The 19,724-nt window shown below is 44.6% G+C and overlaps 1 protein-coding gene across 4 annotated transcripts in view; it reads right to left on the reverse strand.

Moving 5' to 3' along the window:
* The window catches only part of kdm6ba (lysine (K)-specific demethylase 6B, a), a 97,086-nt gene that overhangs the window by 10,886 nt on the left and 66,476 nt on the right, over positions 1–19,724 (reverse strand). For 3 of the 4 annotated variants that reach the window (XM_062444809.1, XM_062444806.1, XM_062444807.1), the window contains 7 exons: positions 18,438–18,499; positions 3,505–3,591; positions 1,625–1,746; positions 986–1,109; positions 665–760; positions 251–536; positions 54–131 (listed from right to left, as the gene is read on the reverse strand). In XM_062444809.1, the coding sequence (XP_062300793.1) occupies positions 54–131; positions 251–536; positions 665–760; positions 986–1,104 (579 nt within the window). In that variant the 5' untranslated portion in view covers positions 1,105–1,109; positions 1,625–1,746; positions 3,505–3,591; positions 18,438–18,499. Of the gene's footprint in view, positions 1–53; positions 132–250; positions 537–664; positions 761–985; positions 1,110–1,624; positions 1,747–3,504; positions 3,592–12,980; positions 13,123–18,437; positions 18,500–19,724 lie in introns of those variants that run through there. The other variant, XM_062444808.1, reaches the window with a different exon arrangement.

Here is a 19,724-nt window from a genome sequence, read left to right on the forward strand (position 1 = left end):
CTAAATCTGTATGGATGATGAAACATGATCGTAGCCAATTAGAGAGCTCATACCTGGTGCACCTGAGCCCACATCTCATCTCCCAGCAATTGTGGGCCCCTGGGAGCAAGCTGCTCCTGAGGACCCCCAAACTAAAACAGACAGGAGAAACAAAACAAACCATGATGAGAGAGCCACTTGTGTTTTTAATCTATGCAGAACTGTAGAGTAAAAAAGCTGGCAGGAAATCATCAGTAAAACTGTAACTCACCTTCAGCAGTTGGTTTGGCCGACTGGGGGGAAGATGTGGGTTGGGGGGAGGCCCACCGCTGCCTGCATAGCCTCCATTATGGAGACGAAGTGAATGCTCATTGGGCAGGGGCACAACAGAATGTCCTTGAGGAGGAAGGTGGGATTCATACAGCTGACCTAGTTGCTCCCAGGCTCTGTGTGGAGGTGGATGATGAAGATGATGATGAGGAGGTCTCTGCTGCTCCCTCTGCAGACCAGGTAACATTGGCTGTGGGAGCTCAAGCTTTTCACCTCCTCGCATGGGCCTGCAGGGAAAAAGGTTCAAAAATATTACAGAAATCAAAATGACAATACAAACAGTATTGTATGACAGTACTTCAACATGTTATCTTCTGTAAATTGAGTTATTTCACTGATTATTTTGTGCACTTACCCATTACTAAAGAATTTACTGGGATGGTTCAGTCCGCCCATAGGACCAGGAGGTAGATGGGGAAGGAGCTGGTGTTGGTTCATTCCAGGCGAACACCTGATGATGACAGGTCTACACATTAGCACAGTTTCCTGTTTAAAATATATTGTAGCATTTTTCACACCAAGGTTGTTAAATAAATTTGAGCTTTCACATCAGTTTTGTTGTAAAAGATGAAACACCAGTTTAAAGTTACAGGTAATTACAGGTTAGACCTGATGGATTAAATTTAACAAAGCGTTTTGGGAAAGTTTTTGTGTACGCATTGTCAAGGCAACAGACCTGGCAGGTGTCTGCCAGGCGCGGCCGCCCACGGGAGCCCATGGTCCCCGATTGAGTCCATCCAAAGGGAAGGAATCCCGTGTGCCACGCCCGCCAAACTGCTCTACTGCGTGATGCATCCAGCCTGCAAATGTTAGTGATGACAGTCATATAGTTAACATACAGAAACACATGTGGACTGTGCAGTATTATGAGAACTTAGACTCTAAAATGCTTCACAGTTTTAAAAGGTGATAATTACCTGAGACTAACTATTTAATATTTTAACTGACAGAAAATCTAATTTCTCACTGTGTTCCTGTTATAAAGTACCATCATCTGTTTAATAGTATGGCGTCTATGGTGGATTTGTGGTCAAATGGCAGACGTCTCATCATGCAACACACACCAGGGTTCAACAGATTACCTTAAAAATCTATTGCACTGCAATTACTGGTTAGTCCGTCAAAATTACAGTATGTAGCTGAAGGATCCAGACTGTTTTACTTTTAGACCGCCCTATTTAAGTTAGACGACAGCTCAGACACACAAAAAAGCCATCACTGCCACAACTATTGTAATATAGTTCTATAATCCATTATTTCTGAAGGTAATACAACAACAGTTTGCATTATAGTGAATCAGAGAGCTTGTACTCACCGGACTAACTGTGTATGTGAAGCCCTCCACTGCAGCACAGAGAGGGCCTCACTCCAACACTGAGAATATGTGTACTGTCAGACTCCTCTGTCCTCAGCACCGAGAACCTAAAAGCCTTATGGCTGGAGAGACAAAGAGAAGAACAGGGGAGCCACTATGAGAATGAGCGAGACAGAGACACTCTGAAAAGTCAATAAATGCCAGTGGGCTCTCTATTATATAGGCTAGTTGGTGGGTGTATGTGTGTAACTTGGAGAGCTTGCTAGCACAGAGGGGAGGGGGTAAGGAGAATATAGGGCAGGGGAGAGCCGGGCAAAACTGTAACTGCAGAGGCAATCTGCATGAAACTCGCTTGCTTATTTATTGTAAATTCTCCCATTTCAAATGTCTTGTGCTTCTGTTCTAGCTCAGACATTTCTCCCAAGTAGCATTAGCAAAACTTAAATTCATTTGGAAGTCACACATTATGAAGGATGTCTTTGTCTGTGTGTGACTTATGTGTCAGAAAGCCTGTAGGAGGCGCACTTACACCAATCAGTCTAGAGAAGGATTATTACAGAGGCCCAGATGGCTCAGTGGGGGGCTCACCTATGAGGACAGACCTGGGGTTACTGTAATCCTTACTATGGGCCTTCTGATAAAGAGAGACAGAGGGAAAGACTGCGAGTGAGAAGCCTTGGTCATGTGCCAAATGTGTGTGTTTGTGTGTGTGTTTGTGTATGTAGTTTGGAATCAATGCCAAGTGTGCAAGCTGCATGTCCATGTCAGGCTTGTGGTGCTTTACTGCATGTGAGAGAATATTGTGCACTCTTAAGTGGATGATTGTGTGTGTGTGTGCTGCAGTGATCTGAAGGATGTGTGTATTAAGTGTGTGCATGCCCGGTGGATACACTAAGGTTTAATCTCATTACAGCAGGCGTGATGGAGAGGGGAGGGGAGGGAGGCAGCAGCGACAGACGGCCTGAACAGGATGGAAGGATAGATTAAGGAGAAAAGATGGAGAAGAGGGAAGGGATGGAGGGGAGGTGGAGTGGAGTGGAGAGTAGGAACGGTGCCATGAAAACGCCCACACACCTTCCCACACACCCACACATACACAGAGACAACACAAAGGAAAACGGTCGAGGGGGAGAACGCATAAAAGAAGCTGAGATATAACTCCCTCCCTTCCCTGCCTTCTGAAACACCGGACACACACGCATACACAAAAGACAGAAGGTGTCAAGGTACAAAGACGTCCACATTTCAAAGTATTTGGATTCAAAAAAGACAAAAGAGATCCCTGACAAATCTTGAGAGGGATGTGGTTGCACCTATACAAACTAGTGAAACAAACACTTCTATATAAGTTAAAGATTTAACATTAAAAGTAACAAATTGCTCAATGCACTACAGCTCCATTAGTACAACAGGAACCCAGTGACTAGTCATGTATAATGCTTTAGCTGGCGAGTAACAAGCTTAATGTTAACAGACACACAGGTTATGATTCACTTCTATTGCTCAGTCAGCTCAGCACTCTTCCAGCTGTTTTCCCAAATTAGCTCTGGTCATACGCACTCCTTCCTCCTACCAGTTCCTCTTCTATTCCTCTCTTCCTCCCACCAACTCTGGATCTCTCTGTCTCTATTTAAAGCCCAGTGGGGGATATTTCAATCGTTGTCCACTTTTAGCTTGTCGGGAGGGGTGCTATACAGTGACACACACACAAACACCACCCTCTCTATCTCTCCTCCTCCTGCTGTAAAGGGATCCTCATCCACCAGCCGCTGCTGCTATGTGAAGATATGGCTGGCAGAGAGGCTGGTGTTAACTGTCAGGACTGCTTCTGACATGCTCTAACACAAACTGATACAAACACACACTCATGCTGAGCGTACCTTTTAGAGTAGCACCAAGTTATTGATTCACAGTTGTGTTAAGGCTCAGCGTCGGCTGCCAGTCATCTCTCTGGGGTCTCCTCAACACTGAAAGACAGAGAAGACAAAAACGTTCATGTCAAGCTGTCACAAAAACAACATGAAGCCGCGCAGACACAGACCTCAAAAACTACAATACAGGCTTGCCTCTCTTGAACTTTAAGTCCCAAAGCGTATGATATAAATCAGGGTTGAGGGGTGGCCTTAGCTTTCAGTATGAGCCAACAACCTTTTCATCTTACTAGACAGTGTGTCATCACTACCCTCGCCCCTCCTGGCTTCCTGGCTTCTGAGGTGACGCTTGGTTTCAGAACATCGTGTGGAAAACCTGAGGGAGGCTCAGAGGCGAAGGGGTAAAATCGGTGGGGGAGTCCGACGCACTGGGAGCGAGGGGCTCTCTTGTTCGCTCGCTCTCTCTTTCTCTTCTCACACAGACACAATGGTGAGACTGACTGTGCAGCTTAACAGGCAGGCAGACACACAAACACGGCTGATCCTGCTCTAACAGGAAGAGCCGGGTGGGCTAAGTCAACTATAACGTGTGAAAGAGAAGCACCGAGGGAATGTAGTGAGAAAATAAAAACACATGGGATTGTAGGAAGGGGAAAGGAGAGGGGGGAGAGGTTTGAGTTAGAAAAATGAAGAAGGAGAAATAGAGCTAGATGTAGCAGAGACCCAGCTGAGACTGGTGAGTGCATAGTGACGAGATTTTAATTACCACCTTTATAGAGTGTGTGTGTTTATGTCTGCTGTGACCAAATGGTCATCTATTCCAGTTGCTATCTTGGCTATCACATTGCTCACAGCACAGTGTGAGAAACTCAGTACTCTGAAACCAGATAGTGTACACAGACGACAGACAGTGTTACATACCAGCTCGGGTTCTATCAGATGATACTGAAGTGATAAAATGTGGTTGTCCCAGCTATGACATGAGAGGTGAAAATGGTGAAAGTTTGTTTATGCGTTCAAGCATTACGCACTTCGTTTTTTTTTTCTTCGGGGAACCCCTGATGACTCAGCGTTAAAGGGAAAAGGGCTTACCCCAGAATGCTCCCCATGAAACTCCGCCCTCCTGGGACACCACTTACAGTCAGGTGACCGGGGGCGTGTTCCAGCGCCACCAATGTGACAGCGGTGGGAATTTCTCGGACTCTGTGATGTCACCTCAGATTGGTTGATTGTGGGCTTTCGTGTGCGTGCTTGTGTGTTTGTATAGACACACAGGATGTGATGCAAGGGGGGGTTTCATGGCAAAGAAAATAACCAAACTACCAAACCGCAATTTCAATAGAAATGGTGACGCAGTGTTTATAAAAGCGTTGATGACTCTAATGCCAACTTCAAGTACTTGTGTTCCTAACTCCCAAGCCACTTAAAAAAGGGGGGAAGATGACTTTAAAAACCTAAATATTCAGCTTCAGTAACACCCTGAAAGAGTGTTTCACCTCATTTTTACCACAACAAACTTAAGTGTTTCTTCATACAGCTGAGTTCAGTACATGAAGGTAGATTGATCAAGTGAAAATAACTGACATTAATACTTTAGCGCTCGATACCGAAGTATAAACAGATGTTATAAATCAATTATTACCAAAGAGATGACACAATTATCGGTTACATCAAGAATTCCCCCATGGTACATCTTGTGCAAGTGAAATCCCCCCCCCATCCACGCCAGACATCAAAGAGCTTTTCCTGTCAACACCCTCGTTGCCGTGGTTGCGCAAGTTAGTTACTGTCACGGCAACCCCAACGATCAGCTGGGAGGTGGAGCCAAGCAGAGAGCTTTGGCGAAGACCACACCAACCAAGAAGCTAGAAAGAAAAGGAGCTCTGTTAAGTCCTCTGGTGTTTAACAAAGACACAGACACACAAACACACACACACACACACACACACACACACCCATGCAAACAAAGTTGGTGGAAAAAAAACAACCATAATCCCACGTGACACACAAACCAAAGTCACAAGCTTGTTGCTGTGCACAGGAAAGCTTGCATAGACACTAACACGATTTAGGGAGGGGTTGGGGAGGGGGCAAATGGTTGAAATTAAGATGTTCAGATGACGTCTATCTCTGTGCAGTGGACTTAATTTATTCACCCTCACCCTTCACTGCCAACCGTGGGCCTGCACTGGTCCACAGCCAGACAACCACACGGAGGCCATGTGAGGAAAATAGACTGCAGAGAAATGAGGGGAGGCAGTGAGGGCATATGCTGTTAAAAAAAAATAAAAAATAAAAAATGTCTGCCTGGGCAAGCAAAAACACTGCCAGCAGAGCAAGTGAGGTCTAATAATTCAACAAGCTGAATATCACTGAAAAAAGCTGTCTTCTATCATCCTGGTGGCAGATTTTTCCATCCGTTTAAAAATTTTAAGAGTTGAGATTCAATAAAAGTTGAATGATTTGAGATGTAACTTTTTACAGCGGGTGATGTTGATCATTACTATCTGGGAACGATGACAATGGCTGAGCCTCCTGAACACTAAGAGCCAGCGGGGGTAAACCCTGGCAGCTGGAGAGTGTTACTGCCCTGGTAAAGTCACTGTGGAGCCTGTCCGATAATAAACGAGCAGATAAGGCAGGAAGGGGTGGCAGATAAAGGATAATAAAAGGGAAAGTTCTGGCAGCACCAACTTTCTATCCAAGGACAACGGAAAAGCCATGCATGGCCCTCTCTTTATCTCTCTCTCTCATTCCTGCTCTACCCAACTTGGCCATTACATAATCAGTCCCAGATAGAGATCGTGTTCTGGAGGAGACACCGAGCATTTCTCTTTCAAGTACGCACACACACACTCACTCACAGAGGAACACAGCCCCTGCATTCGTCCACCCCCGCCTCGTTGCCAGGCTCCCAGTGTGTACTTGTGCGCATGTGTGTTTGTTTGTTTGTGCGTACGCGAACGTCAGTGCGTGCCGTTCCAAGACCGTGATGCGGGCTAACTTCATCACATCCATTCCTTACACACACTGAAAATCTGAAGGCACTGTTCCAGATGAGAGTGGGTCAGCTGAGGACACAGAGAGCTAACGTTGTTCCTGCAACACACATACACACACACACACACAGACACACACAGAGAAGTGTCTGACCTACGTGATGGATGATTATCTCCTGCTAGCATCCATATGAACACAACAAGCCTCCATCCTGGGGACAGAGCGCTGACCTAACCCAACACACCCAGGTCCTCTGTGCTCAGCAGCGCACCAGCCAGCCATAACAGGCCTGATAAAAGCTCTTGTTTGTCTTTGTCTCCTCCTGACTTATACTATATATGTGCACTCCCTAACATCACATCTGCTTTGCATTTATAATCAGGCCATGGCAGAGAGAGCCTGTTGAGCACAGAGTGAAGGAAAACCCAAAATCTTCACATTTAACCTCTGCTGGGATGAATCCACTTCAAAATTCAGTCGATTTTGAAACAACAGTGAGGAAGCAGGGTTTAGGTTAGCTGCAACCACCAGACTGACGCCGTGTCGTTCTGGCTGTTGGTGGTCAGCCTGTCAACGTGCTGTTTGGCATGTTTGGCTCTTTTTCCACTGATTTTTATTATTTAAAAAGACGTGCTGGCTGCAAAGCCCTTAACAAGTGATGAAAAGGTTGATTTCAGAGCCCGCTGTGACAAACTGACGAGAAACAGTTAGCCTACATTTTTGTCTGTTTGTGGAAAAAGAAACAGAGTGCAGGGGAAGGGGGGGGGCTGCTAGAAAAACATGAAAACATGAGGCCCCTTTTGTCTCTTGCTCTCACCACTGTGACATCTGGGCCTGTGACTGACAACACACAACTGGGTTAGTGTGGCACATATCTCTCTCTTTCTCTCTCGCACACACACCAGATGCACGTGTGTGACGTTAAAGAGAAGGGAACAGAGCTCATGGGGAGAGGAAGCTGTCGTCACATCCACAGGAAGCAGGCCTCCCTGAGGGGGGTGCGGGTTTGTCTGGGGGTTTGTGTTTGTGTCTGTGTATGTATGTGTATGTGAGAGAAATACACACAGGGAGGCCTTGAGGAGGGGGGTTTGAATGTTCAGGCTTCCTGTCGAACACACATGAACGATGTGTGCGTTTCTCAGGCTCGTTTAATATGATGAAGTAGACGAAAGTGATCTTATGTGGCTATTATGAGTCTCTGCAGAGTCAATTCAAAAACCTGGTCGGTTTCAGTCATGGCTCCTAAAATATACCTCAGACACACAGTCATTGTGTGTTAACGGCACGTGTATCAGACTCATGACTCACACAAGCCTCGTCAACAAAAACAAGACAGTCGACTGAATGAAAAGCCATTGACTTGGCTCAGAACCTGGGTGTTAAGTGAAAAGCCTTGTTTCACTTCTTTTTTAGCTTCTGGTAAGAGTGAATGACAAACATTTGATGCCAAGATGAGTGTGTGTGTGTGTGTGTTCAGTAACTCCTCCCAGTCACTTCTGCTCCACTGCTTCACTTTCACAGAAACTGTGCTACAGAAAGAACACCAGTCAGGATTTCTCGACACACTTGACCAAACTTTTGTTACTTGTCGCCGTAGAGACAGAAAAAAGAGAGAGTGACTCAACACCTGGCTGGCGAAGGAGAGGAAAGCAGCGTGTAAATCCCGACAAACCGGAAACAAGAGCAGACGTGGGCGTCTCATTGATAACTGACAATGGCTCAATCGGCGTCACTCTCTATTTCCACGCTTGAGCAACCCGAAAAGCCCCAAACTTTTTTTTATTTATGCCTCTCCCTGATGACTGCGAAACCAATCTAAGAAAAGCTCAGGAAGAGAACAGAACAGCACACTGCTTCTTTTGAGAGGAAAAACAGGCCCAGAATCAGAACTCGCAAAAATCCCCCTCCCTCGTACTGCTCTGTCTCTCTCCAGGTGCTTCTACTCCACATTCAGGACTAACAGCTCAGAAATGTACTAAACAAGACGAGAGACTCGGCTGCCTTGGTAACGGTTGTCGGGGGAACCGGCCGCGTCTTCGCCAACGTTATTATCATTAAACTGAGCTGTAGAGGCAGACAGAGGAATTCATAATGGGGTTTATTAAAGGTCTTCGCTGATCAACATGTTTACTCAGACACAGGGCAGGCTGACCTCACATACCATCCTCATCCTCTTCCTCCGTGGACTCACAAACAACATTATGTTTCATCATTAGGCTGTGTGTGTGTGTGTCCTATATGCCTCCAGAGTTAATGACAGCATGTTTACAGATGGCCAGTCAAGCGTTGCTCTTACAGTGGGTGTAATTACGCACTGATCATATTGACTTCATCTGAACAACCGTGACGCAGGCTTGCCACCTTTGTCATGACGGCGCTGTTTGTTCGTATTCCAGAGATCATCCGCCGCCTGTTTACAGATTCCCAAAATACCAGTGTGGATCTCTGAGCCAGTTTTTCTATGAACAGGCCTACTCCTCTGGCTGAGTTATCATTTATTTTGCCAACGTGGTTGGATCGGGTAAAAGTAGTCACAGGAGGTGAGGGGAGGTAAAAAAGGAAGGAAGAAAAATCTTTCCAAGGTGTAAGAACGTGTGTGTATATATTTGTGTATGAGTCACACACACACACACACACACACACACACACACACACACACACACACACACACACACACACACACACACACACACACACACACACACACACACACACACACACACACACACACACACACACACACACACACACACACACACACACACACACACACACAGCATGTAGGTTTGGACACACCCCTGGCCACTGTGACATCATCATCAATGGCAAAGAGCCAGCGACAAACAGAGAGGAAGTGAACTCAGAGTGAAGACTTTCCCTTTTTCTCTCTCAATTTAATTCAACAAGCAAACACGACACAAAACGCCCCCTTCCCCTCTCTGCTCTGTTCACCCAGGATGGATTTAATCTCATATTCCTCTTTTGTTTCGTTCCTTGATTCTCTATTTAAAAGGCTGTCATGTTTCACATTAGCGTATTTGCCTGGTCTTGCGGCTGCGTTTGAATTGCTGCCTGCTTCTGTAAAAGCTTGCAATAAATTCACTCCTCAACCTCTGGCTTAAATTATACCAATCTGTTTTTCCTTACTCTTCTCAGGTCTACAACACAGCGTAGCAGAACCTGGAGCTAGACCACAGCTGCATGTATGACCGATATTTATAGTTATGGATGTCTGTGCCTTGCGGTTGGCTGGCTGTATAGCAGAGCCCTGCTGCTCCATAGAAACTAATGAGAAATCAATAAGGAGCATGACTTCATCCATACACACAAACCACTTTTTCCATATTTCCAAACTAACAAGGCTATTAATGTGTATTAAGAGACATACTGTATGAATTGACTGCACATGTAGAACACCTCATTTGTTTACAGTTCAACAGTATGTTTTATCTTCTATTGCTGGTGTAATCCTGTAATTGCACCTTCCAAGGGACATAAAAAAATAATGATAATTGCATTAACTTTATTAAACAATATCATGTTCTATCCTTAGTCTTCTCTTACACTTATGTCTATCCACATATGGTGAACCCTACAAAAATCTGCATCAACATGCATCCCCCCCCCTTTTTTCTTTTTGCCCTGGCCCCCACTTTGAGAGACCGAGATCCAAAACAGGCAGTCTCACGCTGCATGGTGGAATTCCACACATGGTCGACTGATCCTTGGCTCCTACCGACTTCTAAAACCTTTATCCTGCTGTCTGTACAAGCTCAGTGTGCCAAAGTACAGACAAACGGACTGGTATTTCACTGCAGAAATAAAAAGAGAGCCAATCAGCACTAAGACCAGCTGCAATGCACTGAATACAGTCAGTACTGTACTGTCAATACTCCTCTACTTTGTGCTTATCATGTAAATAGAGTGTGAGAACAATGGCTGAGATAGTGCCCCTTTAAATGTTCGCTGTTCCTGTTGACGTGAAACGATGGGAAATTCCTCACTGCTTTCCAAGCGTTGTGCCAGCTAACACGTAGAAGAACTCGTGTTTTAACGCCTGACCTGTTGGGAAGTGCGAGGAGTGTTTTGAGAAGTTATCAGCAGGGCAGATGTTGTCCTGCACCTCCCTTCTTCCCTCGCTCTCTCTCTCGTTTTCTATTGCTCTCTGGAGGAGAAACGACACCCTTTACTGGAAAGGCAGCAACGGCGTGGTGTCACACACGCACCGAAAAACACACAGAAAGACAGGTTTCATCATGACATCCTAACACTTCCCCCTGCCTGCTTCCCTTTGACACACAAAAGCACACACTTGCTCATGTTTGCTCTCAGTCAGAGTCAGCAGGAGTAGTCGTAGGGTTAGAGACCCCCGAAAAATCTGATGGTCATTCAGCCAATACACACACACACAAACAAAGCTCTTGTTTCATCACCGTCAACTGTCAAGGTGGTGTTAGATGAGTAAGCACTTTTAAGCCAGCCTACTGACCCTTTTCTCATGCCACACACACACACACCTCTGCTGCTTACTCAATATAGCTGTGTGTGACTCAGTCACTATTGTTGTGTCGGCTTATTTCCACGGTCATCTCCCTCCTGGTGAGTGTGAGTATATCACTTTAATATTCCTCCAAATTCGTCAGCGCTCATAGTAGAATGGGCGGTGATTGTTCATTCATACATACACACACACACACACACACACACACACGCTCCTATTGAGATCACGGGACAAACGGGGGCGGGGGAGAGCTGAGGCAGCACAGAGCCGGCCAAGAGTGTTTGTGGAGCGATTTTTTGGAGCTTTAACTTTTTACAACCCTCCGACATCAAACGGGGGTGACAAAACGCGCCGCTGGTTTCCATGTCAATCGATCAGACTGATCGGAAGTGAATCTTCAAAGGCTTTCTTTCTTTCTTTTTTTTTGTTTTCTTCGCGACCCCATGCCAGCACACTCCGTTCTTCCTGATCTGGACTCGTTTATTGCGGGTAATAAAGTGACAAATAAGCCGGCCACAAACTCTCAACTGCTTGTTAGATGACCGGTGGATACGGTTTAATGTCAGTGGGCGGCGAGGTAATAACAATCAGCAATATCAATGACTATTAATTATATCCCAGGAGGACATTACCACGCCCCCCAATGTCAAGACGTTGTCCTCGTTTAACTTCCTTTACCCTTGAATTACTTCGATCGTAGCCTCGACGGGCTGTGCGTAATTCGACGCAAACCGGCCGAGACGCACAGGTTAACAAAGACATACAGGTCAGCTGGGTGTGAAGGGAAGGTGTGAGGACTAATCCCCAGCTGACTCATATGGCTTCTAATCATTGTCATAGAGAGCATGGACCAAAATAAAGATAGAATATAAAATATGTTTATTAATCAAACAGTAGCTTCCGTCAGTCTGGACTAAATGTGATCATTAGATTACAGATCACGTTGACCTAACAACACAGTATGGTCAGATTTAAGCGCACTCGCTATTCCACAAACCCAGACCTAAAGGACACAGCACCAAAACACCGACCCGACCCCCTCCCCCCGACAGAAAAGGAGAGGTGATGCAAATCACTTCCTTTCAATCCGGCTCTTTGTGTGCCTAAGGATTGACTGGAGGGTGATGGGGGTGGCTGCTATCCATTCACTTCATACGGCTGCCGACCCTCAGTCATTGCTCCTGCTGCCCACCCCCCACTCCTCACACACACACACACACACAATAGCGTGAGATCTCCTTACACAGGCAATTTTCTCTCTTCGTCCCGTAGTTCTCCTTCCCCTTTCCTAGCCATGAGATGTTCAGGAGTTTTTTCAGAGCAACAATGACCTCACTAGGACCCGGAGTGTCCCAAAGCAATATGAGGATTAGGTCATTTTCGCTTCATTCCACCATTCATTTCATCAATAGATGTAGGCTATAAGAGGGTCTTACTTTATCATTATCACTCACATGGGTTGATCGCTGTATTGAATCATATCTCAAATGGAAATACATCACTGGGACAAAACCTTGAAAGTTAGGGGATTATTTGGGGGGGTCGCTGCCCCGAAAAAGTACCTAAGACCCACATTCCAGACAAAGACATTTTACAGAAATGACTCTCATCCACGTGCGCGAGGTTGATTAAACATATCCCGTAATGATGATCAATCGTGGATAAGAGGAAAACAATTCGCAGAAATTGACACACACACACACGCGTGGGATTATGGTCACCTGTGGTAGAGTGAAGAAAAAACACAGCGAAATTCCCCCACCTCATCGATTACACGCGATCCAGGGTTCCGCTCAAATCAATTACGATCATTCACCGACGCTCTGAAACTCAACACACAACAAACTCAACTCAATTCACGCAGCGCTACACTGACTTCCACCAGGTTTAACTTCTCACACACTTCCCTGCTTCATACAACTAAACATAAAGTAGTCAGGACTTCTAAATGCTCCGATCCTCACAGCTGTTATCCTTCACTCACCGTTCATTCATATGTTCCGCTCCAAAAAAAAAAAAAATATTCCCAAAAATGAAATATGTATCCGGTTGTCCGCGGCAGCCTTTCCAGTCTTTGTATCCGTATGTAAGGAGCTCCGAGCCTGCAGAGAAATTCCCGACCGGTCGGCTGAGCGAAGCGCAAAGCTCTAGCTCTATAATCCCTGCTCGCCTTCAATCGCGTCCTTCTCGAAACAACCGTAAAAGTTGATCCTCCGGTTCTCCTGTCCTTTTATTATTCTGCCTGTTATTCCGTTTAGGGGACTCTCTCTCGGAGTGTCTCCGCGTCGAGCTCTGTCTCTCTCTCTTTTCTTTTCCTCTGCTTTCACACATACACAGAAGCAGCCGGCCAGGGATCGTATTGCGCTGAGCTGTGTTTTAAAGGGACAGAGCCACGCACTCTCTCTCTCCCTCACACAACACACACCGACAGAGGCGCACACACACGGCCGTCCTGACGTCACCGCACGGCCCCGGAATTCCCTGACAGCGCAAACTGGCACCGAGTCCGACTCCCTCTCCACGACTCCCGGTACCCCCCCCCCCCCTCCCTCTGTCCTCCTCATAGATTTGATTGTTTATTTTAAGCCTTTTTTTTTTTTTTTTTTTTTTTAATTTTTATTACACTTCGCGGATTCGTGACCGACCGTATGAGTCAGTGAGCGTATTTTCTGTGAGCGTCTATTTTTGGATGAGGGAGAGTATCACCCCTTGACCATAATACCACAGGAAGACAGACACTACACTGTTAATATTAAATTTAGTAGCTTATTAATAGGACCACGTACTATATTCCTGGTATGTAGGCTTATGGGTTGTAGATACATGACATACATGAAGCTATACACGGTTGAAACGTGTGTGTCTTTTAAGCATCATATTCATAAATCAAGAAAGCATTTTTGTAATCTGTTAGAGGGAGAAAAATGAAACACATTTGATGTATTATGTTATACTATATCACATTGTCCCTGTTATACAGAAGACTATTATATTATACCTGGCATGACTTTCTAACTAAAGACCTATTATGAAGTGTTTATAAGGTTGAACTAATGACATTAACAATATTAATGTATAATATTGCTTAATAAGTTGTTTGTGTATGGAGTTTGGCTCAGATCTAGGCAAACAGATTGTTCTTGCCCTGAACACCTAAAATATGTTCCCATTAATGGCTTCAAATTGGTTTATTAAACATTAGTACCAAAGTTACCAAAGTCGTTAATCATATCTTATAAACCATTAACAAAGGCAGCCTTGTTAGAGAGTTGATTTTGTTAATGAGTATACAGTGCTGTGCCTATGCTCAAACACTTCCTGTTTTGCATTTATCACTGAAAAGTGTTGAACATTATAGAAAAATGGAATATTATTTTATAATGACATATATCACCTACCCTGAAGTTTGTGTGCATATCTTTTGCATTATGTATACATACTATACTATGTTTATACAGTTCGTAGTCTGTGTTGCGGTACTGAAAAGTTTCAAGTGTGTTTATATAATACTATAAAAGACAGACAGACAAATAAATAAACTGATAGATAGATAGAACGGGGGACTGAAGGTTGCACAATGTCTAAGTAATGTATTATTCAATATCACAATACAGTACACATGGCTAGACCTATAAATAAAACTTGAGTTATGAGGCCAATGAATATCTTGCTCCTGTCGAGTAGTCGATATTAACATCTTAAATCTCATGACACACAAGTACAAGAATTATATGTTGTGTTCTTAGAAGCAGCCAACCAACATCCTGTGTGAGGTAAACAAGGCTTCGAATAACACAAACCGGTCTCTCTAGGGCTGGAAACATTTGGTTGTTCCAGCCTTTCCTAGCCAAAGTAACCATCCTGTACTCTGTAATAATGCCAAGGAGCCACATTGGTGTGACCAACAGTATGTGTCACAAACTCTTAAACACACACAGACACACGCGCACGCACACACACGTTTAGAGGTTATATTTAGAAAGCACTGCCTCAGCAGGACTACAGGAGGCAAAATTAGCCGCCGCAGGGAGGACGGGAGTGTGTCATGGATGATGCTGAGAGGATGACATAATGAAGTACACAGATGCAGGTTATTTATGGTCACAACTATTCTAAATAAAACCCCCAAAGAACAACATAAACAATCAAATCTGAACGTTATGAAATCTCTCTCTGCCTCGGTACAAACTAGTGATGCTATGAGTCTCACTGTTTGTTCTCCTCTCATATCACAACATGTTACTCACACTATATTTTGAGATAACTGAAGGCATAGACACTAGAGATGTGTGTCTGGCTGCTAGACTGAAACCCCTGATGAAGTAAGTGCAAGGCATGTACAGTATGTACCATCAGTGTGCATCTAGAGTCCATTGTGAAGTGACAATGAATGTTCAATAATGTGTTTTGTGTTGAGAAAGAGGAGGGACGCAGCACAGTGGGGGGCTTTATGACACTGGGTGGTAGTGTCATTTTTTATATGGATGTTTTGGTTTTGTATTGTGTGTTAAAGGCTGTGTTGAGACACCGGCAGCCTGCCGGGACAGACATAGCAAGTTTAGCTGTAAAAGGAATATGGCAGCATTAACGACTGCCAGTTCATATGCACAAATGAAATAGTAATGTTTAGGCTCGAGAAACTGCTTAATCACCATCACTTGTGGTTCATTTCTTACCAAAAGCGACAATGACACAGCATGTTGGCATATAGTACACTTCCTTATAAATGGATGGAGGCCATTAAAAACCTTAAGATAATTCAATTCCGGATGATATAATTATTATATTATGTCGGATTGAAAGACATTTTAAAATCACATCATCTGGAAGTAATTACATCCTGAAATGCTACACTCAAATAACTTCAATTTCCACTGTAGAGTTGTAAACTACTGCATTCTGTATGTATGTGATATCTGATTCTCACTGCTGTGTGTTGTTCCCTACTGCACAACAGTCAGACAAACATTAAAGCAAAATATCATGTTGCTTGTGTTATTCTCTGGTGTGTTATAGGGGCAGTTTTATTTTACCCAATTTATCTGATTTTGAACTGTATTGCTACCAGAGATTGAAATTATTAAACCATATCTTCCTTTAAAGGTGTGCTGACAGAGAGCCTGTCGTCTCAAGTGTGTGACTTTGCTGTGCTTTATGTGTGGCAGTGTGTGTGTGTAATTGCACTGTAAAGAGTGTGGTGGGAGACCATTAGCTCCGCAAAGTGAACAGGAAGAGGATTGCCGATTGATGTGGGCACAAGTGGGACTCTAGTCTACCACACACACACACTGCCACCCCCCACCACACACACACACACAGCTGTATCTCTCATAGATGTACTCTTCTGTATAATAAGAGTCTGAGAATATTAAATGTATGTCTGAGCTCGATCCACGTCCTTCCTCTCCCACAACAAATGAAGTCAAGGCATTACAGTCTGTCCCGGGGGTCCCAAATGTATGTGTGTGTGTGTGTGGGTGGGTGTGTGTGGCAGGAAGGGACAACAAGGGGGGGGGGGGGCACTGTGTGTTTAAGTTCTTACAGCTTTCATGCATGGCGAGCAATCTTGTATTCGTGTATGTGGATGGGAGGCAGGCGTGTGTGTGTGTGTGTGGTGGGGACTTTGTGTGTGTAATTAAAGAGATCGGGGACAAGGACGGCTCAGTTCTCACACTCCAAATATATATATATACGTATATATATAGCAGCACTCCCAAGGGTACAAGCCCGAAAAATTCCTGTCATACCAGTCACACACACACACACACACACACACACACACACACACACACACACACACACACACACACACACACACACACACACACACACACACACACACACACACACACACACACACACACACACACACACACACACACGTTTAAAAAATAAACAGTGCATAATTCTGATGGGGTCCAGAAAGAGAAAAAAAGAAAGAAAGTATGCATGTGAGCTGGTGTGTATACTCTGCAATCGTAGGAGACCGTGTCCCTGGTACAGATGGTACTTCTCAGCCTCTGATACGTAGGATTGTGTGGGACTGTGTGTGTGTATGTGTGTGTATGTGGCATACTGTGAGTCAGCCTTTTAGGTACACTGAGGGACAGACAGACACGATAATAATCACCTCCACACACATACTCACACTACGAGGAGACGGAGGGAGCCACACAGGCAGTTAAACAGACAGACTGGCTTAGCACACCCACATATAGCAGCCATGTAGCTGAATGGAACGCTACAGACCCGGGTAATTAGAGCCCTTATTCAAGGAGAGAGCGGCCGATAGGGAGCCCGGCTTTCCCTCTTCTTCCTCAAACAACCGGTTAATCCGGACTGTAGCACTATGATAAGCTATGCGCTCGAGCATTGCATAATATTCTCACTATCACAAAGTTATACATAGTGAAAAGTAAACTCCACTTAGAGGGGCTTAAAAGGCTCAGATGACTGTTAAAGAAATACGCCAAGGTTTTAGGAGGTTGTCTAATTGGTCGATTTTCCCCCATGTGAGCCTGGTTGGTAGATGATTGGCTTTGGTGCTACATGCTAAGACTTTAGCACGTGCTTAGGCAACAAACATTCAATAGCATGAAAATGAGCTGGTAGCAGCTTTTAAGTTATACTGCGACAAATCATAAATGATATGGACTCAGTCTGGCACTTTTTTGGCATCAACTAACAATTATTTTCATTATTTATTAATCTGGCTATCATTTTCTTGATTAATCCTTTGGTCTAGAAATGTCAGAAAATAGGGAATTATTTCTATCACAGTTTCCTGAAGCCAAAGCTGACTTATTCAAACTATGTTTTGTCCGACCAAAGTCCAAAACCTCTAGAAAAATAGTGAATTTCTGGGTTTTTGTTTTAAACATATCTTATTATCACAATTGATTCATTCAGCTGAGGATAAACTAATCGATTAGATTTCATTGTAGTACAACAATGACAGCTGTTTATTTGTAGTGCCTTACCACTGGTTCCTAACAGAAAGAGCAAGTCAACGATTTATACTCTGGTGAGGCTTTGAAGAGCAAAGATTTGAAAGTCTGATATCTGATTTTGAAAGTACGCGACTCTTTGAAAACTTAGACAAGTCATGAAAAACAGTTGAAGCTGTGTGTATGAGTGATTACTTCAAAGAGCAGCCCACTCACACCCATGATTTCACAACCCACTGCCTTCTTAACTAATGAATGTGTGTGTGTAATGTACACCCATTCACTTTGTTTTCCTCCTACTACTGTCTTACTCACTATTTCGTCTCATCTCGCCCCGCTCCTCTACCTGTCTTACCTACATTCAGTGCTAGTGTACGTTACGCAGTGAGTGCCCACTGATGATTCAGTGACTAATTAACTATACTAGAGTACAATTAACATTCCAGTGTGTTTGTTGACGAAAGAATGACAGAAAGAAACGGAGCGAGTCTTACCTGGTACTCATGGGTAATGCAGTCCGTCTCCTTCAGCAGGCCACCATGACACCTCCCACCTCCTGAAACCACAACATGGAGGAACAAAGGTCATTTTAGCGGTCACGCTGTTAAAAGCAGCGACAGCGAGGAGCTGAACACAACATTCACGCAAAAATAATGAGGTAGAAGGGAATGACGTCAACATAAAGTTCCCTTTCATGTCGGAAGGCCCTGCTTTGAAATATTTAGCTTCTTTATTGAGTCACTTTGCACACAGAACTTTGGTTTCAATCTGGAATGCAGTGAGAGATGATTTGGCGTTTCTATTTTCACTTTTCATCAAAGACGGGTCAAACGCGTCTGTGGCATTCCAGTGTGGGTTGAAGCAGCGGTCGGCTATTCATCAGCACTTTAGGCAAGGTTTCAACGATCAACGCCATGTTCTGCCTACACGAGACCACCAGAGCTCATTTTTTATTTCATCTGCTCGCATGCGTGACGTGTGCTGACTCTTCTGTGGTCATGATGTTGTCGATATGTCATTCTGTGTGGCTTATGAAACCGCATTGTGTGTGTGTGTGTGTGTGTGTGTGTGAGAGTGTCAGCCAAAATGCACAGCAGGGCCTGGACCAGCGCTGTGACCATCTGTGTGTGTGTGTGTGTGTGTGTGTGTTTTCCTCATGTGCCGCCTGTTCTATGACTCACAGTGTCAGTGCTGGGCCACATGACTGAGAACAGGTGGCACTCTGGTGTACATCCCCGCCCCCAACACACACACACACACACACACACACTACAAAAACACACACATCTCCGCCTGCACCTTGAGAACACACAGCACCTGCAATGGTGCTCAAACACTAAAGCGGTCATGGTTACTGAAATGCGGCCCACACACACACACACACACACACACACACACACACACACACACACACACACACACACACACACACACACACACACACACACACACACACACACACACACACACACACACACACACACACACACACACACACACACACACACACACACACACACACACACACTTTCTCTGTCTCTTACACACTTAAACAGTTGAATATGCCCATCTCACAGATAGTTGTGGTTAACACTAGTTGTGACTTAAATGTCACCGCTTCTCACCTCCTCCTCTTCACACTTCACATGCAACCCATCACCTTGCCCTCTTTCCTTCACTTCTTCTGTAATACCTACGTGACCTTTGACCTACAGGGACTGACAGACACTGTGCCACCTTTTTGTTTTACTTAGACATACATAAACTTTGATTGTACTGCT

This window comes from Scomber scombrus, chromosome 23 (assembly GCF_963691925.1).
Source record: "Scomber scombrus chromosome 23, fScoSco1.1, whole genome shotgun sequence".
Lineage (NCBI taxonomy): Eukaryota > Metazoa > Chordata > Actinopteri > Scombriformes > Scombridae > Scomber > Scomber scombrus.